This window comes from Myotis myotis, unplaced genomic scaffold, assembly GCF_014108235.1.
Source record: "Myotis myotis isolate mMyoMyo1 unplaced genomic scaffold, mMyoMyo1.p scaffold_m19_p_7, whole genome shotgun sequence".
NCBI lineage: Eukaryota > Metazoa > Chordata > Mammalia > Chiroptera > Vespertilionidae > Myotis > Myotis myotis.
Genome location: NW_023416379.1, coordinates 40,061,041 through 40,076,249, shown reverse-complemented (window position 1 = coordinate 40,076,249; position 15,209 = coordinate 40,061,041). Strand labels below are relative to the sequence as shown.

General features: G+C 40.1%; 1 protein-coding gene across 3 annotated transcripts in view; it reads right to left on the bottom strand.

The window, feature by feature from the left end:
- ATG5 (autophagy related 5) overlaps positions 1-15,209 on the bottom strand; it is a 116,978-nt gene that overhangs the window by 76,163 nt on the left and 25,606 nt on the right. For all 3 annotated transcript variants that reach the window (XM_036316883.1, XM_036316882.1, XM_036316884.1), the window contains one exon: positions 11,237-11,315. In XM_036316883.1, coding sequence (XP_036172776.1) covers positions 11,237-11,315 — 79 coding nt within the window. The remainder of the gene's footprint in view (positions 1-11,236; positions 11,316-15,209) is intronic.

Below are 15,209 nucleotides of genomic sequence, written 5' to 3'. Positions count from 1 at the left end.
GTTTGATGCAAAGCCAGCCATCGTTCACCTTACTGTTCTCTTATGTCATGTGCCATCTTTGTGTGTCTGCTTTTAACTTTCCATTTGAAACTGGCTTTCAGCAGTTTAATTATGATGTGCCCAGGTGTAGTGTTCTATATATTTACTTGCTTGGGATTTGCTGAGCTTCTGTGATACACATTGATTTTTTTTCTCCCAAATATGGAAAATTAGTAACCATTATTCTATAATTGAGATATAATTCATATACAATTCACTTAAAATTCACCATTTTAAGGAGTGCAATTCAGTGTTTTCAGTATACTTACAAGATTGTGCAACCATCACTATCTGACCACATATTTTCATCACTCATTTTCATCACTCCAGAAACCTTACATCTGTAAGCAGCCACTCCCCATCCTGCCCTCTCTCAAGCCCTTGAAAACCACTAATATACTTTCTCTATAGATTTACATATTCTGAACATTTCATATATAAATCATATAATATGCAGTCTTTGTGTCTGCTTTCTTTCTCTTAAGTATGATGTTTCAAGGTTCACCTATGCTATAGTATATATCAGTACCTCACTCCTTTTACATTCTGTTACATGAACACAGTTTTTACAGTTGATAAGCATTTGGGATGCTTCCACTTTTGGGCTACTATGACTAATGTTGCTACAAACATAATGTACCAGTTTTGGGGTAGACATGTTTTCAATTCCCTTGGGTACATAACTATTAGTGTAATTACTGTGTCATACCACAAGTCTATGTTTAACCATTTGCAGAACTGCCAGACTGTTCTACAGAATTGATGCATCATTTTACTTTCCCAATAGTAACATAACATATGAGAGTGCCAATTAGTCCACAACAACTGTCCAATTTTTAAATTATAGCTACTTAATGGGCGTGAAAAAGTAACTTAGTGGAGTCTTTTTAAAAATATTTTTTAACTGACTTTTTTTAGAGATAGGGGAAGAGAGGATGAGAGAAAAACATGTAAGAGCAAAGCATTGATCGGCTGCCTCCTGCAAATGCCCCCTACTGGGGCATCAAGCCCACAACCTGGGCATGTGCCCTGACTATGAATTGAACCAGCAACCTTTCAGTGTTTGGGACACCGCCCAACCAACTGAACCACACTGGCCAGGGCAACTGGAATCTTTCTTTGCTTTTCCCTAATGACTAATTATGCTGAACATCTTTTACTAGCCGATTTATGTATCTTCTGTGGAGAAATGTCTATATAAATCCTTTACCCATTTTTAATTGGGTATTTACTTTTCTATTATTGAATTCAATGACTTTTTGTGTTCCGGGATACTGGACGTTTATTAGATATGTGAGTTTGCAAATATTTTCTATTTTGCGGGTTGTATTTCACTTCCTTTGAGGCATAAAAATTTTTCATTTTGATGAAATCCAATATACCTATTTTTTGTTTGATTGCTTTGCCCTTTAAGTGTTACATAAGAAATCACTGCCTAATCAAAGATCAAAAAATTTACTCCTATTTTTTTAACTTTAGCGCTTTCATTCTTTTGCATGTGGATATCCAGTTGGCCCAGCACCATCTGTTGAAAAACTTTTCTTCCCCCCACTAAACTGTCTTGACACCCATACAAAAAATTAACTGCCCATAAATGTGCTTATATCCAGACCTCACCTGTATTCTTAATCTATGTCTATCCCAGTTTTGGTTACTGTATCTTTGAACTAAGAAATGTAAGTCTAATCATTGTTTCTTAAAAATATTTTTTCTAGCTCATTCCCTTTCCCCTCCTTCTAGGAGTCCAATTACATTTATGTTAGACTGCTTGATATTAACCTAGGTCAGTGGTCGGCAAACTGGCCCCTTGAGTGTGGCTCTTCCACAAAATACCACGTGCGAGCGCACATGTACAGTGCAATTGAAACTTCGTGTCCCTTGCCACGGGGCCAAAGAGCCGCATGTGGCTTGCGAGCCGCGGTTTGCCCACCACTGACCTAGGTCATTGGGACTCCGTCCCTCCCCCACCCCCATTTTCTTCTCTCAGCTCTTCACGTTAGATAATTTCACAAGACCTTTCTTGTGGCATCTCCAATTCACTGTTAAGCCCATCCAGTGAATTTTTCATTTCAGATGCTGTTCTTTTCAGTTCTACAATTTTGTGATCTTATTTTAAGTCACTCAGTTTTTAACAGTTGCTTTAATTCATTTTTGATCGTTACAAATGTGGGTTATCTCAAGGCCAGTTTCTATTAGCAGCATTTCTTCCACCTGATATGGTTCAAGTTTTCCTGCTTATTTGCATTCTAGTCATAGTTGATTGTATGCTGGATATTGTGAATACAGTGTACAATTATACTATCTTTCTTGTTGAGCTTTGTTCTACCTGGTGCCTCTCTGTGATCCTAAAAAGGCTTAATTTAGGCTATATTAGGGCAGATCTTGAGCAATCTTTATCCTATAATAGGAGTTGGCAAACTTTTTCTGTTTGCCAATGGTAAATGTATTAGATTTGTGAGCCATACAATGTCTAAACCAAGTGTTAAACTCTGTAATTATAGCCCAAAAGTAACTTCTAAAAGAATTTGCATGGATGGCTGAATTTCAATACAACTTTTATTTATGGTCACTAGAATTTATATTTTATAAATCATAGTAGAAGCCCAGTGCATGAAATCCATGCACGGGTAGGGTCCCTAGTGGCTGCCAGCTGGGGCCTTCCTTTGTTCTGCGCTGCCCCCTGGTGGTCAGCACACATCATAGCGAGCGATTGAACTCCTGGTCAAACTCCCAAGGGAGTTTGCATATCAGGCTTTTATATCTATGAAATTCTCATGTGTCACAAAGTATTATTTTTCTTTAAATCTTTATTGTTGAGATTATTACAGATGCCCCCCCCCCCATAGCTTCTCTCCAACCGGTTCCCACCCCACCCCAGGCCCTCACCACACTATTGTCTGTGTCCATTGGTACTGCATACATGCATATAAGATCTTTGTCTAATCTCTTCCCGCACCCCACCACACCCCCTTCCCTCTGAGAATCGCCAGACTGCTCCATTTCCATGCCCCTGATTCTATTCCATTCACCAGTTTATTCTGTTCATCAGATATTTTATTCATTTGATTTTTAGATTCACATGTTGATTGATATGTATCTGTTGTCACTTTGTTGTTCATAATTTTTATCTTTATCTTTTTTTTCTTCTTCCTCTTCTTAAAGAATACCCTTCAGCATTTCATATAATACTGGTTTGGTGGTGGTGAACTCCTTTAACTTTTTCTTGTATTTGAAGCTCTTTATCTGTCCTGCAATTCTAACTGATAGCTTTGCTGCACAGAGTAATCTTGGTTGTAGGTTCTTGCTATTCATCACTTTGAATATTTCTTGCCACTCCCTTCTGGCCTGCATAGCTTCTATTAAGAAATCAGCTGACAGTCGTATGGGTACTCCCTTGTAGGTAACTAACTGTTTTTCTCTTGCTGCTTTTAAGATTCTCTCTTTGTCTTTAGCCCTTGGCATTTTAATTATGATGTGTCTTGGTGTGGTCCTCTTTGGATTCCTCTTGTTTGGGGTTCTCTGTGCTTCTTGGACTTGTAAGTCTATTTCTTTCACCGGGTAGGGGAAGTTTTCTGTCATTATTTCTCCAAATAGGCTTTCATTATCTTGTTCTCTCTCTTCTCCTGGCACCCCCAGGTGCTGGTACGCTTCAAGTTGTCACAGAGGCTCTTTACACTATCTTCATATTTTTGGGTTCTTTTTTCTTTTTGCTCTTCTGGTTATTTTTTACTTCCTCGTATTTCAAATCACTGACTTGATTCTTGGGATCCTCTAGTCTACTGTTGAATCCCTGTATATTATCAGTCAGTGTATGCTTAATTTCTGACTGGTCCTTTTCCATTTTTGTGGCATTCTCACCAAGATCCCTGAAGGTTTCACTAAGTTCCTCAGAGATTTCTAGAAGATTCTTGAGTAACCTTATAACTATGGTTTTGAACTCTATATCAAATAGTTTGATTTCTTCCATTTTTTTCATTTGTGACATGTTTGTCTCTGCATTTTGGCTGTTTCTCTGTGTTTGTTTCTATGTACTGGGTAGCTGCTAAGTCTCCTTGAGTTGATAGAGTGGCCTTATGTAGTAGGTGTCCTATAGGGCCCAATGGTTCAGCCTCCCCAATCACCTGAGGTGGACACTCTTCTTGGTGCACCCCTTTGTGCACGGTGTGCACAGTCTTGTTGTAATTGAGCCTTGATTGCTGTTGGTGTCGCTGGGAGGAATTGACCTCCAGGACAATTGGCTGTGGGGACCAGCTGCGACTACAGTGGGAGAGCTGCTGTGCAGGAGATACCCTTATGGGGCAGGACTTGCTTCAGTGGGGCTTTGGTGCTCACTGAGTCTGCCCCTTGAGAGTGTCACTTATGGAAGTGAAGAGTTGTAATCTGGTATGATCTCACACTGACCACTGGGTACACTGGGTACACAGGGAGGTGCAAAGTCAGCCACTACCTGGGGCCACTCAGCAGGAGCTACAGAGAGATCTGCAGATTGTTCCTCTTTGTGTAGGGTTTGGAAGTGCCCAGATGAGGCCCAACTGTGAAGCAAGGCAGGCTGATGTTGGTGGTGGCCTTGGGCCTTTTATTGATAGCTCTGGGGCTCCCTGACCCAACTGCAGCTTGTTTGACAGGTTTTAGGCTGAGAAAGAACAGGCCATTGATATGCAAAAGCCGCGCTACGCACAGCTTGGGTGGGTTGTAAATTGGGTAGGGCAAGGTCTCAGAATCCCCAGTGCAGAGCAAACAAAAATGGCTGCCAGTCAGCCCTGCCCCAGGGAGGTCCCAGCATGGGAACAATGACCACTGCAAGCACCTCCATCCGGAAGAAAGCCGCCCCCATGTTCCTGCCCCGATGCCAGACAGTCCAGTTTCTCCCCATATGTGTCTGGGTTCCCCAGAGCCTCACCCGGCACTGGAGCTCAACGCAAGATGGAGCTTGTAAATTCAGTTTGCGGTACCGGCCTTTTAAGGGGAGCAGCTGGGTTTCCAGCAGCCTCTGTGTCACTCAGCCCCAATCCGCACTAGTTTTTACACTCCGTAGTTTTTACTGCCTGTAGGGACTTCTTTCCCCAGCTCTGGAACCCTGGGCTGGGGGTCTGGTGTGGGGCTAGGACTCCTTGCTCCTCCAGGCGGCCTCTGCAGAGGCGATCTCCCTCCCAATTAAAAGGGTGGCACGCCCGAGTGCCAGACCAGCCCGTTCTACCAGTCTCCTACCTCCTACCAGTCGCAATGCACTCTCTTCTTTACTTCTCTAGTTGTAGTACTTCCACTCAGCCAGCTTTCCCACAGTTCTGGATGATAGCTGTTCTATATTTTAGTTGTAATTTTGATGTAGTTGTGAGAGGCAGCAAGTACAGGCATTTACCTATGCTGCCATCTTGGTTCCTTCTCTTTTTTTTCTTTTTTTAATAAAAACCATCCTTAGATCATAGGCCATACAAAACAGCCACTGGGCCAGATTTAGCACACGAGCCATAATTTGCCAATACTACCCTGAAGTATGCTCCTTACTCCTACAACATGCCCTTTCTGGTACTTCAAATAACATCTCTCTCTACTGTGGATGAGCTAGGATACAACATCATGGGACTTGTCTCACTCTTAATCCCTTAACATACACTCTGTACTAGGCCTAGAGGAGTATCACCTATGCATGTGTAGCTCAGGTCTCTGCCCAGTACTCAAGGGTAACTAACTCACACTTATACGTCTACTCCTACTTCTCTGATACTCTGTTTAGCAAGTTCTAGTTGCTTCAGCAGCCCTGAACTCCAATCTCTCCATCCTTAGCTCAACAGAACCTCCTTGCTCTGCTTGAGTCCAATTCCCCATGACATATCAGGAAACTTTCCTGAAGTACAGATGGGCGGAATGTGGGGCTTACCTTGTTTGTTCTCTTTCTCTAATGCCCAGTGCCTGAAACTGTTCTACTTCATATATTTTGTCGAGTTCTATAACTGTTTGTGGCTGGGGGGAAAATTCAATCCAGTTACTCTGCCATAGCTGAAAGAACATATTAACCTCAATAAATATTTGAAAAATAAATTAATGACTAAACAAACCATATTTCATAAAATTTTATGTGTGACCTTCCATTATCTATACATCCTGGAGTATGGGCAGGACCTGTGATTTGCATTTACCAAAAGAATGTGGCCTAGCTGGTTTGGCTCAGTGGACAGAGTGTTGGCCTGTGGACTGAAGGGTCCCAGGTTCAGTTCCCGTCAAGGGCACATGCCTGGGTTGCAGGCTTGATCCCCATTAGGGGGCATGCAGGAGGCAGCCAATCAATGATTCTCTCTCATCGTGGATGTTTCTATCTCCCTCTCTCCCTTCCTCTCTGAAATCAATAAAAAAATATTAAAAAGAAAAAGAATGTGGCAAAGGTCATATATTACTCCTGTGATTAAGTCACATTATATAAAACTCCAGTCTTGCTTTAGCTCTAGAGGCTCTTTTTGTTGACTCAATGAAGTAAGCTGAAATACAGGGAAAGTCTACATGGCAAGGAACTCAAGCAGCCTTCAGGAGCTGAGTGCAGCCTCTAGCTCACAGTCAACAAGAAGATCTGGCCCTCAGTCCTACAATCACAACAAAATGAATTCTGCCAGAACCTGAGAGAGCTTGGAAACAGATTCTCAAATCTCCAGGCAAGAAGGTAGCCCAGCCTTGATTGTAATCTTGTGAGATCCTAAGAAAAAGACCCAGGTAAGCCTGACCCAGAAAAACTGTGAGATAATGTTTGTTGCCTTAAGCTGCTACATGTGTGGTGATCTGTCACACAGCAATAGATAACTAAAATCACATGAGAGATACTATAAAACAGCCATCAATATTTAGAGCTAGGAAGTACAGCTATCAGAAGTGTGCCAATGAACACTCCGACCTCTGTCATCAATGCACAGTGGAAGAAGCTGGGATATGGTAAATTACCTGAGAGATACAGTGGCTCTTGGCCTAGCAAGAAAGAACTAGTCTGCCGAAACCGGTTTGGCTCAGTGGATAGAGCGTCGGCCTGTGGACTGAAGGGTCCCAGGTTCGATTTCGGTCAAGGGCATGTACCTGGGTTGCGGGCACATCCCCAGTAGGAGATGTGCAGGAGGCAGCTGATCGATGTTTCTCTCTCATCGATGTTTCTAACTCTCTATCTCTCTCCCTTCCTCTCTGTAAAAAATCAATAAAATATATTTTAAGAAAAAAGAAAGAACTAGTCCATCAGAAAAGGGATGTGGTCAGTCCTACAAGTATACTTAAAGAACAAGTACCAACCAGGACCAGTGGTAATACCTTCCCAAGTACTAAAAACCTAACCTAGCACTTTGAATGGATCTTTTTACACATGCATGACTTAACATGCATTGACCATTTGTAAAATATTTGTTTACTGAGTTAATGCAGATCTTCTCCGAATGTTGACATATTTCATTACATAAGATTTCTTAAAAATCAGATTTGTTAAAATGACTTTAAACCTCATCAAAAATTCTTTTAAAAATAAAACTGTCGCCGAAACCGGTTTGGCTCAGTGGATAGAGCGTCAGCCTGCGGACTGAGAGGTCCCAGGTTCGATTCCGGTCAAGGGCATGTACCTGGGTTGCGGGCACGTCCCCGGTGGGGGATGTGCAAGAGACAGCTGATCGATGTTTCTCTCTCATCGATGTTTCTAACTCTCTCTATCTCTCTCCCTTCCTCTCTGTGAAAAATCAATAAAATATATTTAAAAAAAAAAAGAATAAAACTGTCAAGCTCATGGTAGCAGATACATATTTTCCAAAATTCTAATTTTCACTTAAAAGTTCAAGTTTTGACACTGGCAACAAATACTGTCAGTTGTTTTACTTGCAATGAGAGGCTCACTTTGTTTATTTTCATGAAACTGTCTGACAAATATCCAAGTCTAAAAAACCACAATTCGTCTATAGTTACTCTTTTAAGTAAAAATTGCTGTTTCATAAAAAAAAGTGGCTTGTTCAGCATGCAATTCAAATAAGGGCACAAGTGCTTTTCCTTAGGACAACACAATATTTGCCATACAGCAAAATGTTTTACGTGTACTTCCCATTTCATTTCACTAGAGATTAAAATGAAATGTACCGAAAAGTCAAGATTAACAATAATTAATAATTTGTAATGCTTCAGCCAGAACAGTCAGTGTGTGGTGGTGAAGAATACTAGTAGTTTGGTGCACTGCTTTGCTTGGTGCTAAGGTGCCAACAGTTTTACCCAGCAACACTTCTGCAGATCAGTACAAATATAAGTACAGTGGAAAGAACAAACAGCATCTACATATTTATTATTAAAGAAACAGATTTGACCTCATTAATCCCTTGACAAGATTTTGGAAACTCCCATGGGTTCATAGTGCCCTTTAAGAACCATTACACTATACCAATCCTAACAATTCAAAACTTTCTCTATCATTCTTACAACACATTGTCTCATTCCATCAATAATTACAAAGGGCTTAGTATGTAGTGCCAGGTAGGTACCATAAAGTATCTGAGTGTCTTTGTGTCAGTCACGAAAACATCCTAAGCTCCTAGAACAGTGCCTAGCTGACACACAACAAACTCTCAATATTTGTTGAACGAATGAATAAGAGTAGCTATTATATATTTTAACAAATTCTAAAGTCTTTGAGAGTACATTACACACACACACACACACTAATTACTGGAATTATTTTTCAACATATGGAAAATACTTGTTAGGAAATATGGGACTTCTACTCTTACTGCATTTGGAGTAATTTAATCTTCACACCATTCTAAACTTTTATACAGACAGTCCTTGCTTTGCATGGTACCATGGAAAGTGAAACACATGTATATCAGAAGCATGTTTTCATTCTGTATGATTCCATGGTAACTAAAATCTTTGGTAACATGGCATAGTACCATGCAAAGCACATTAGTGCAAACAATCCTATCTAATAAAAGAGAAACATGGTAATTGGCGTACGACCGCTACCCTTCCCATTGGCTAATCAGGGCAATATGCAAATTAACTGCCAGCCAAGATGGCGGCCGGCAGCCAAACAGCTTGAAACTAACATGAGGCTTCCTTGCTTCAGTGACGGAGGACTCCAACGTTCCCCGCCTGCCGCTGCAGGCCTCTGAGCTGCAAGCAACTATGTAACAAACATAGAAGCTAAACAAAACCCCAGAAACCTGCCGGGCTTCAGCCAGCAGGATCGCAACATTGTAAGCAAAGGCCAGAAACCTACTTTCAGCAGCGGAGGCCTAAGAGCTGGAGCCAAGCCTCAAAGCTAAAGCTGGCCCAGAATAAAAAAAGAAAAGAAAAAAAGGAGCGGTTGGGAGCTTCAGTCACCCTCAGCCTGAAAACAGCCCTCAGCTCCTCACCCAGACTGGCAAGGCACCCCAGTGGGGACCCCCACCCTGAAGGGTGTGTGACCAGCTGCAAACAGCCATCATCCCCTCACCCAGGCTGGCCAGGCACCCCAGTGGGGACCCCCACCCTGATCCAGGACACCCTTCAAGGCAAACCAGCCAGCACCCACTCATGCACCAGGCCTCTACCCTATATAGTAAAAGGGTAATATGCCTCCCAGCACCGGGATCAGCGGAGCCTCGAGGCCTCCTGGCACCGGGATCAGTGTGACAGGGGGCAGCGCCCAAACCCCCTGATCGCCCTGCGGCTCTGTGTGTGACAGGGTGCGGTGCCCCAACCCCCTGATCAGCCTTGCTCTGTGTGTGACAGGGTGCGGTGCCCCAAAGCCCCCCCCTCCACGGGCCCTGATCTGTGTGTGACGGAGTAGAGCCATAACCTCCCCATCAGCCCTGCCCTGAGTGTGAGAGTGGCGGCACCCCAACCCCCTGATCGGCCCTGCTCTGTGGGTGATAGAGGGTGGCGCCCCAACCCCCTGATGGGCCCTGCTCTGTGCGTGACAGGGGGCTGCGCCCCAACCCCGATTGGCCCTGCTCTGTGCGTGACAGGGTACAGAGCCCCAACCCCCCTGATGGGCCCTGCTCTGTGAGTAACAGGGGGAAATGCCCCAACCCCGATTGGCCCTGCTCTGTGCATGACAGGGGGTGGCGCCGCAACCTCCCCATCGACCCTGCCTTGAATGTGACAGGGGATGGTGCCCCAACCCCCCAATCGGCCCTAACCTGAGCGTGACTGATGGCCCTGCTCTGTGTATGACAGGGGGCGGCACCCCAACTCCCCAATCGGCCCTGCTCTGAGCCCGACCAGGGGCTGCACCTAGGGATTGGGCCTGCCCTCTGCCACCCGGGAGCAGGCCTAAGCCAGCAGGTCGTTATCTCCCGAGGGGTCCCAGACTGCGAGAGGGCACAGGCCGGGCTGAGGGACCCCCTCCTCTACCCCCCGAGTGCACAAATTTTTGTGCACCAGGCCTCTAGTAGAGAAATAAATCCCAATGACTCACAAATTCAATTTCAGTAAGATGGGGAGAAAAGCATTTTAGGAAGAAACGAGTAAGCTTCCTTTGGGCAATGACTTTGAATGTGCACCTTATGGGAAAAGAAATCAAACACCTAAATGACTTTTCAAACTCTTAACATGCCCCTCTCTCACTACCTATTTCCACTGCAGTATCAGTGCTTAGTGATCAAATAATAGAGGTGGTTCAATCTTCAGAGGTGTTTGTGAATTGCTTGGGGGATGGGAGATGGAGAATCAGGATGGTTAGGGGAAAAGATGGACCAGTACTTGATAAAATATTGAGGTAAAATTAGGTTATAATAAATCTAGCCTGGTCTCTTTAAAATTACAGGAATTAATATTTCTCAAAACAGAATCAGTTCAATTCTTTAAACTTCTATCTCCTAACCCTTCTCTCAATTCAATCAAAAAGGCCTTAGAGTTACCCAGTTTTAAGTTTTCTCCTTCCTTACTTCCAAGCCCACATCCACAATGAGAATTTTGCTCTTCCAATTTGAGATTTATTTTTTAATGAATATAAATATTCCAAAATATTATAAATTTTGAAGTGTATTTGGCTCCAACAAAGAATAGGTATTTATACATTAAATGTTTAAATGGTTCTGCCAACAGTTAGGAAGAAATTGAAAGTATTTTATAGATAAACACTAATGGCAGCTTAGCCATTAAAAAGTGCCATAGGGAAAGCAATAAACAACTTCGCTTTTTAAAAAATTCTATTCTAAGTCTACTTACTAAGCACAAGTGGGAAAAATGGGAAATGCTATTTAAACTATACCTTAAAATGTACTGTGATGTTCCAAGGAAGAGCTGAACTTGATGCAAGAAGATCAAATAGCAAACCAATTGGATAATGCCTAAAAATGAAAGAGTATATTTTAAGAAAGAATAAATATTTAAAGTTATAACTACAACTCCAAAATGAATTTCCAGCACGTTTTAACATCAAGTATCAGGGGACTTTGACCACATTATCACAGGGAGGTGACATTTTATACTGTTACTTGCCCGGCTAATATGGTATAATTTTCGGGCAGGAGGTGGTTTCTCTTCTAATCATTTCATTCCCCAGGGAAGCCTCAATGTACATAATGGGACTGTGCTAAAAGCATCTTTTATTAGCCAGGAGCACTATTATGTTACACTACAATAATACCTAATTATCATCCCAGTATTCATATTGGGCAACCTGTTTTATAAAGCTTATTTAAATATATTTTCGATTTTTAAAACAACTTAAAATTTTAGAAAATTTTGGGAATTAAAAAGAGCAGCTAAAAGAGCATGCAATTGCCTATTTTGTAGTGGTTATTAATATTATAGCATATAAATTCCCAGTCTTTTACTTATACATACACATCTAAATATAGATTAGGCTATAACCTACTTTTTCCATATAATATGTGAAAATTTTCTAAAATGATTGAATTCCAAAGTTTAAAAAAAATTTGATTTCCTAAATAAGAGAATGTTTCCTAATATAACCATTACTCACAGTGAAGCAAATTATTTAGCAATAAGCAAAATAATACAAACCTTGCTGATTTCAATGTACAAACCGTATTTTTTATATCACTCTTTTAAAGAATTTAAAATAGCTTATTTAGTAAATCAGAATTAAATAATACTCCCAATAATGGCAAAAGAGGACTGCGTGGTGCTATGTACAGTCCTGTTGTTTCCCATATATTAGTGAATTACTCCTAGATTTAAGAACTAAAAAATTTGAAAATATATCTTATTTCCCTCAAAATGAGTGACCCAATACATTATCTCACCAAGATTCAAATATCACTAATACTATTTATGCTTCCTTATGTCTACATAATATAGTTGTGAAAAAGTCATCAGTCATTATAGATCATATATTTATTTAGAATGAATTTAGGATGAATGCCCTGCTAGTAAAATAAAACAGTGGGTAGCTTTAGTCATATGAGTTGTATTTCTTAATAATAACCCTTAAACATCTCTCTATTCAAAGGTCAGCATCTATTACGAGTCTTTCACAAACAGAAATGAATACTGAAGGAAATTTTGGACTACCTAAATAATAGAATGTTTCGCTCGGGATATTCTGAAACCAGAAAAAATTCTGGCATCAATCAAAACCTAAAATAAAAACTATTTAAAAAACAACAAAAATATTGCCCTGGAGACAAATTATAGATTTTAGTCCCTTTTGGTCCCTTTCTCTGAACTCTTAAAATTGTATAAGTTCTACATAAGGCCTTGTACTTTTACAACTGACCTTTTTTAGTCTTCATTCTTTCCTTTGCTTTTCTTTTTAATAATGTTCCTCTTAGGTATCTTAGGTATGTATAAATAAGTTAAGAATGAATGTGAATATTTCAGCTAACAGGGACTATTGCTTTCCAAATTCTATGTAGTATGCACATATAATTATAGAAACTCTAACAAATTAAGTAGTTGGCCCATTGGATAGATTCTCCAGTGGTCCCATAAAATAGCTAGCAGTGCAGTATTGTGCACATTCTCTGCCATTTACAATGAAACTGTATGCAAATTCTCAAGTTAAGTCAAATATTACTTTAAAAGCAATCAATAATGTCATATGAAATCAAATATATTTTTTAAATAAATAATAATTATTTGGGTCAGAATACAAGTTAAACATGAAAAGACTAATAATCAATTATTGTTTACCCTCAATATTAAAATAAACATGACAGTAAACGCACAGAATCTTGAACAAAGTAGCTATTTATGAATGCATAAATCAAGGAGCCACAAAATAAATAACCCTCAGCTTACCACAAAGATTCCATTGCCCAGCTGGTATGGCTAGGTGGTTGATTCAGGAGGTTATGAACCAAGAGGTCAGGTGGATTCTTGGACAGTGCAAATGCCCAGGTTGCGGGCTCGATCCCCAGTAGGGGGTGTGCAGGAGGCATCTGACCAATGATTCTCTCTCATCAGTAATATTTCTCTCTCCCCCTCTCCCTTCCTCTCTGAAATCAATAAAATATATATTTTTTAAAAATTAGAAAAAGAAAAAAGATCAAATAGACCCAATTTTAGGTTCTAAATGTCTTTTCTGAGCACCTTTATTTTAGGTTTGACACTTCATAACTCTCATTTTTTCTTAAAGGTCTTACAAAAACCACACAGAAAACTCATTTAAAAAAAAAAGATGAAAACTTTATTTACTAATTTCCACAAGGATCTACTGGACCCTTTTATAAATCTATGATGTTTTATGGGATCTTGGTGATCTTATCTTTCCTCTATCTTGAAACATTTTGCTATTTTATCATTCTTGGAATTATTTCATTGTTACACTTATCAATTATTCCCAACTAATGCTAAAAATGACTAAAATAGTAAGAATTTGGAACAATAATGGCATGCCTAGAAGGATGATACAATAAAGTATCCTTTTTCCCTTTTCGTAATGTGTCATCTAAAATATTACATCATAGTTGAGTAAAGTTTAAAAAAAGGATCAGACTCCATCTTTGGAGTCTACTTTAGCCATCACTAATATAGTTGAAAATTCAAAATGTCATTATTTTCCATCCATAACAGGAGAGAGAAGAAAATTAAGAGGAAGGCGCTACACACTTATTAAATCAGAAGATTTTTGCAGAGACAGATAGCAGTACCTTAGACTTTAATGACAATGGTAAAACTGATCATTTAAAGTGAAATCTCAGGGTAGGAGTCTTTAGATCAGTGGTTCTCAACCTTCCTAATGCTGCAACCCTTAAATACAGTTCCTCATGTTGTGGTGACCCCCAACCATAAAATTATTTTTGTTGCTACTTCATAACTGTAATTTTGCTACTGTTATGAATCGTAATGTAAATATCTGATATGCAGGATATATTTTCATTGTTACAAATTGAACATAATTAAAGCATAGTGATTAATCACAAAAAACAATATGTAATTATATATGTGTTTTCCGATGGTCTTAGGCGACCCCTGTGAAAGGGTCGTTCGACCCCCAAAGGGGTCGCAACCCACAGGTTGAGAACCGCTGCTTTTATTGCTATACTAATGAGGGGTAGGGAACCTTTTTTCTGAAAAGGGCCATTTGGATATCTCTAACATCACTTGAGGGCCATACAAAGTTATCAACTTAAAAAATTAGCCTGCTACAGTTGGTCAAACATTTAATTAACTCACCCCTAATGCCTCGGCAGGGCCAGACCAAATGATTTCATGGGCCTATACGGCCCTCAGGCTGGATGTTCCCACCTTGTAGTAGATGCATTTTATAGAACTCAAGAACTAATAAACGAACAATATACTTCTAAGGATATCAAATGACATTCTTATTCACTTAGTCATTCAACAGAAAGGTCATTTGAATGTATGGCAACTGATGAGCAGTTCTTACAGTCAGAGGATGTTGACCATTTCAGTTATATAAAAATTAAAAACCAGGAAAATATGGGGTGAAAATGTAAATTTGCTGTATTTAAATGCTCTCTAAAATTTCTGATAAAATTGTTTACACTATTTCTTTATCCTTCTCTAAATATTTACAAAATGATTTAAATATATATATATTTTTTAAAGTTCACTGAAGTCAAGTGGTAAATGATGATGGCTCTTCTTTCTAATATACCGAGAATTATGATGGCACTTTAAATATTACTGTTTCTATAATTTATATTTATTTTTAAAATTTTTTTTAATTAAATCTTTATTGTTCAGATTATTACAGTTGTTCCTCTGTTTTCCCCCCATAGCTCCCCTTCACCCGGTTCCCACCCCACCCT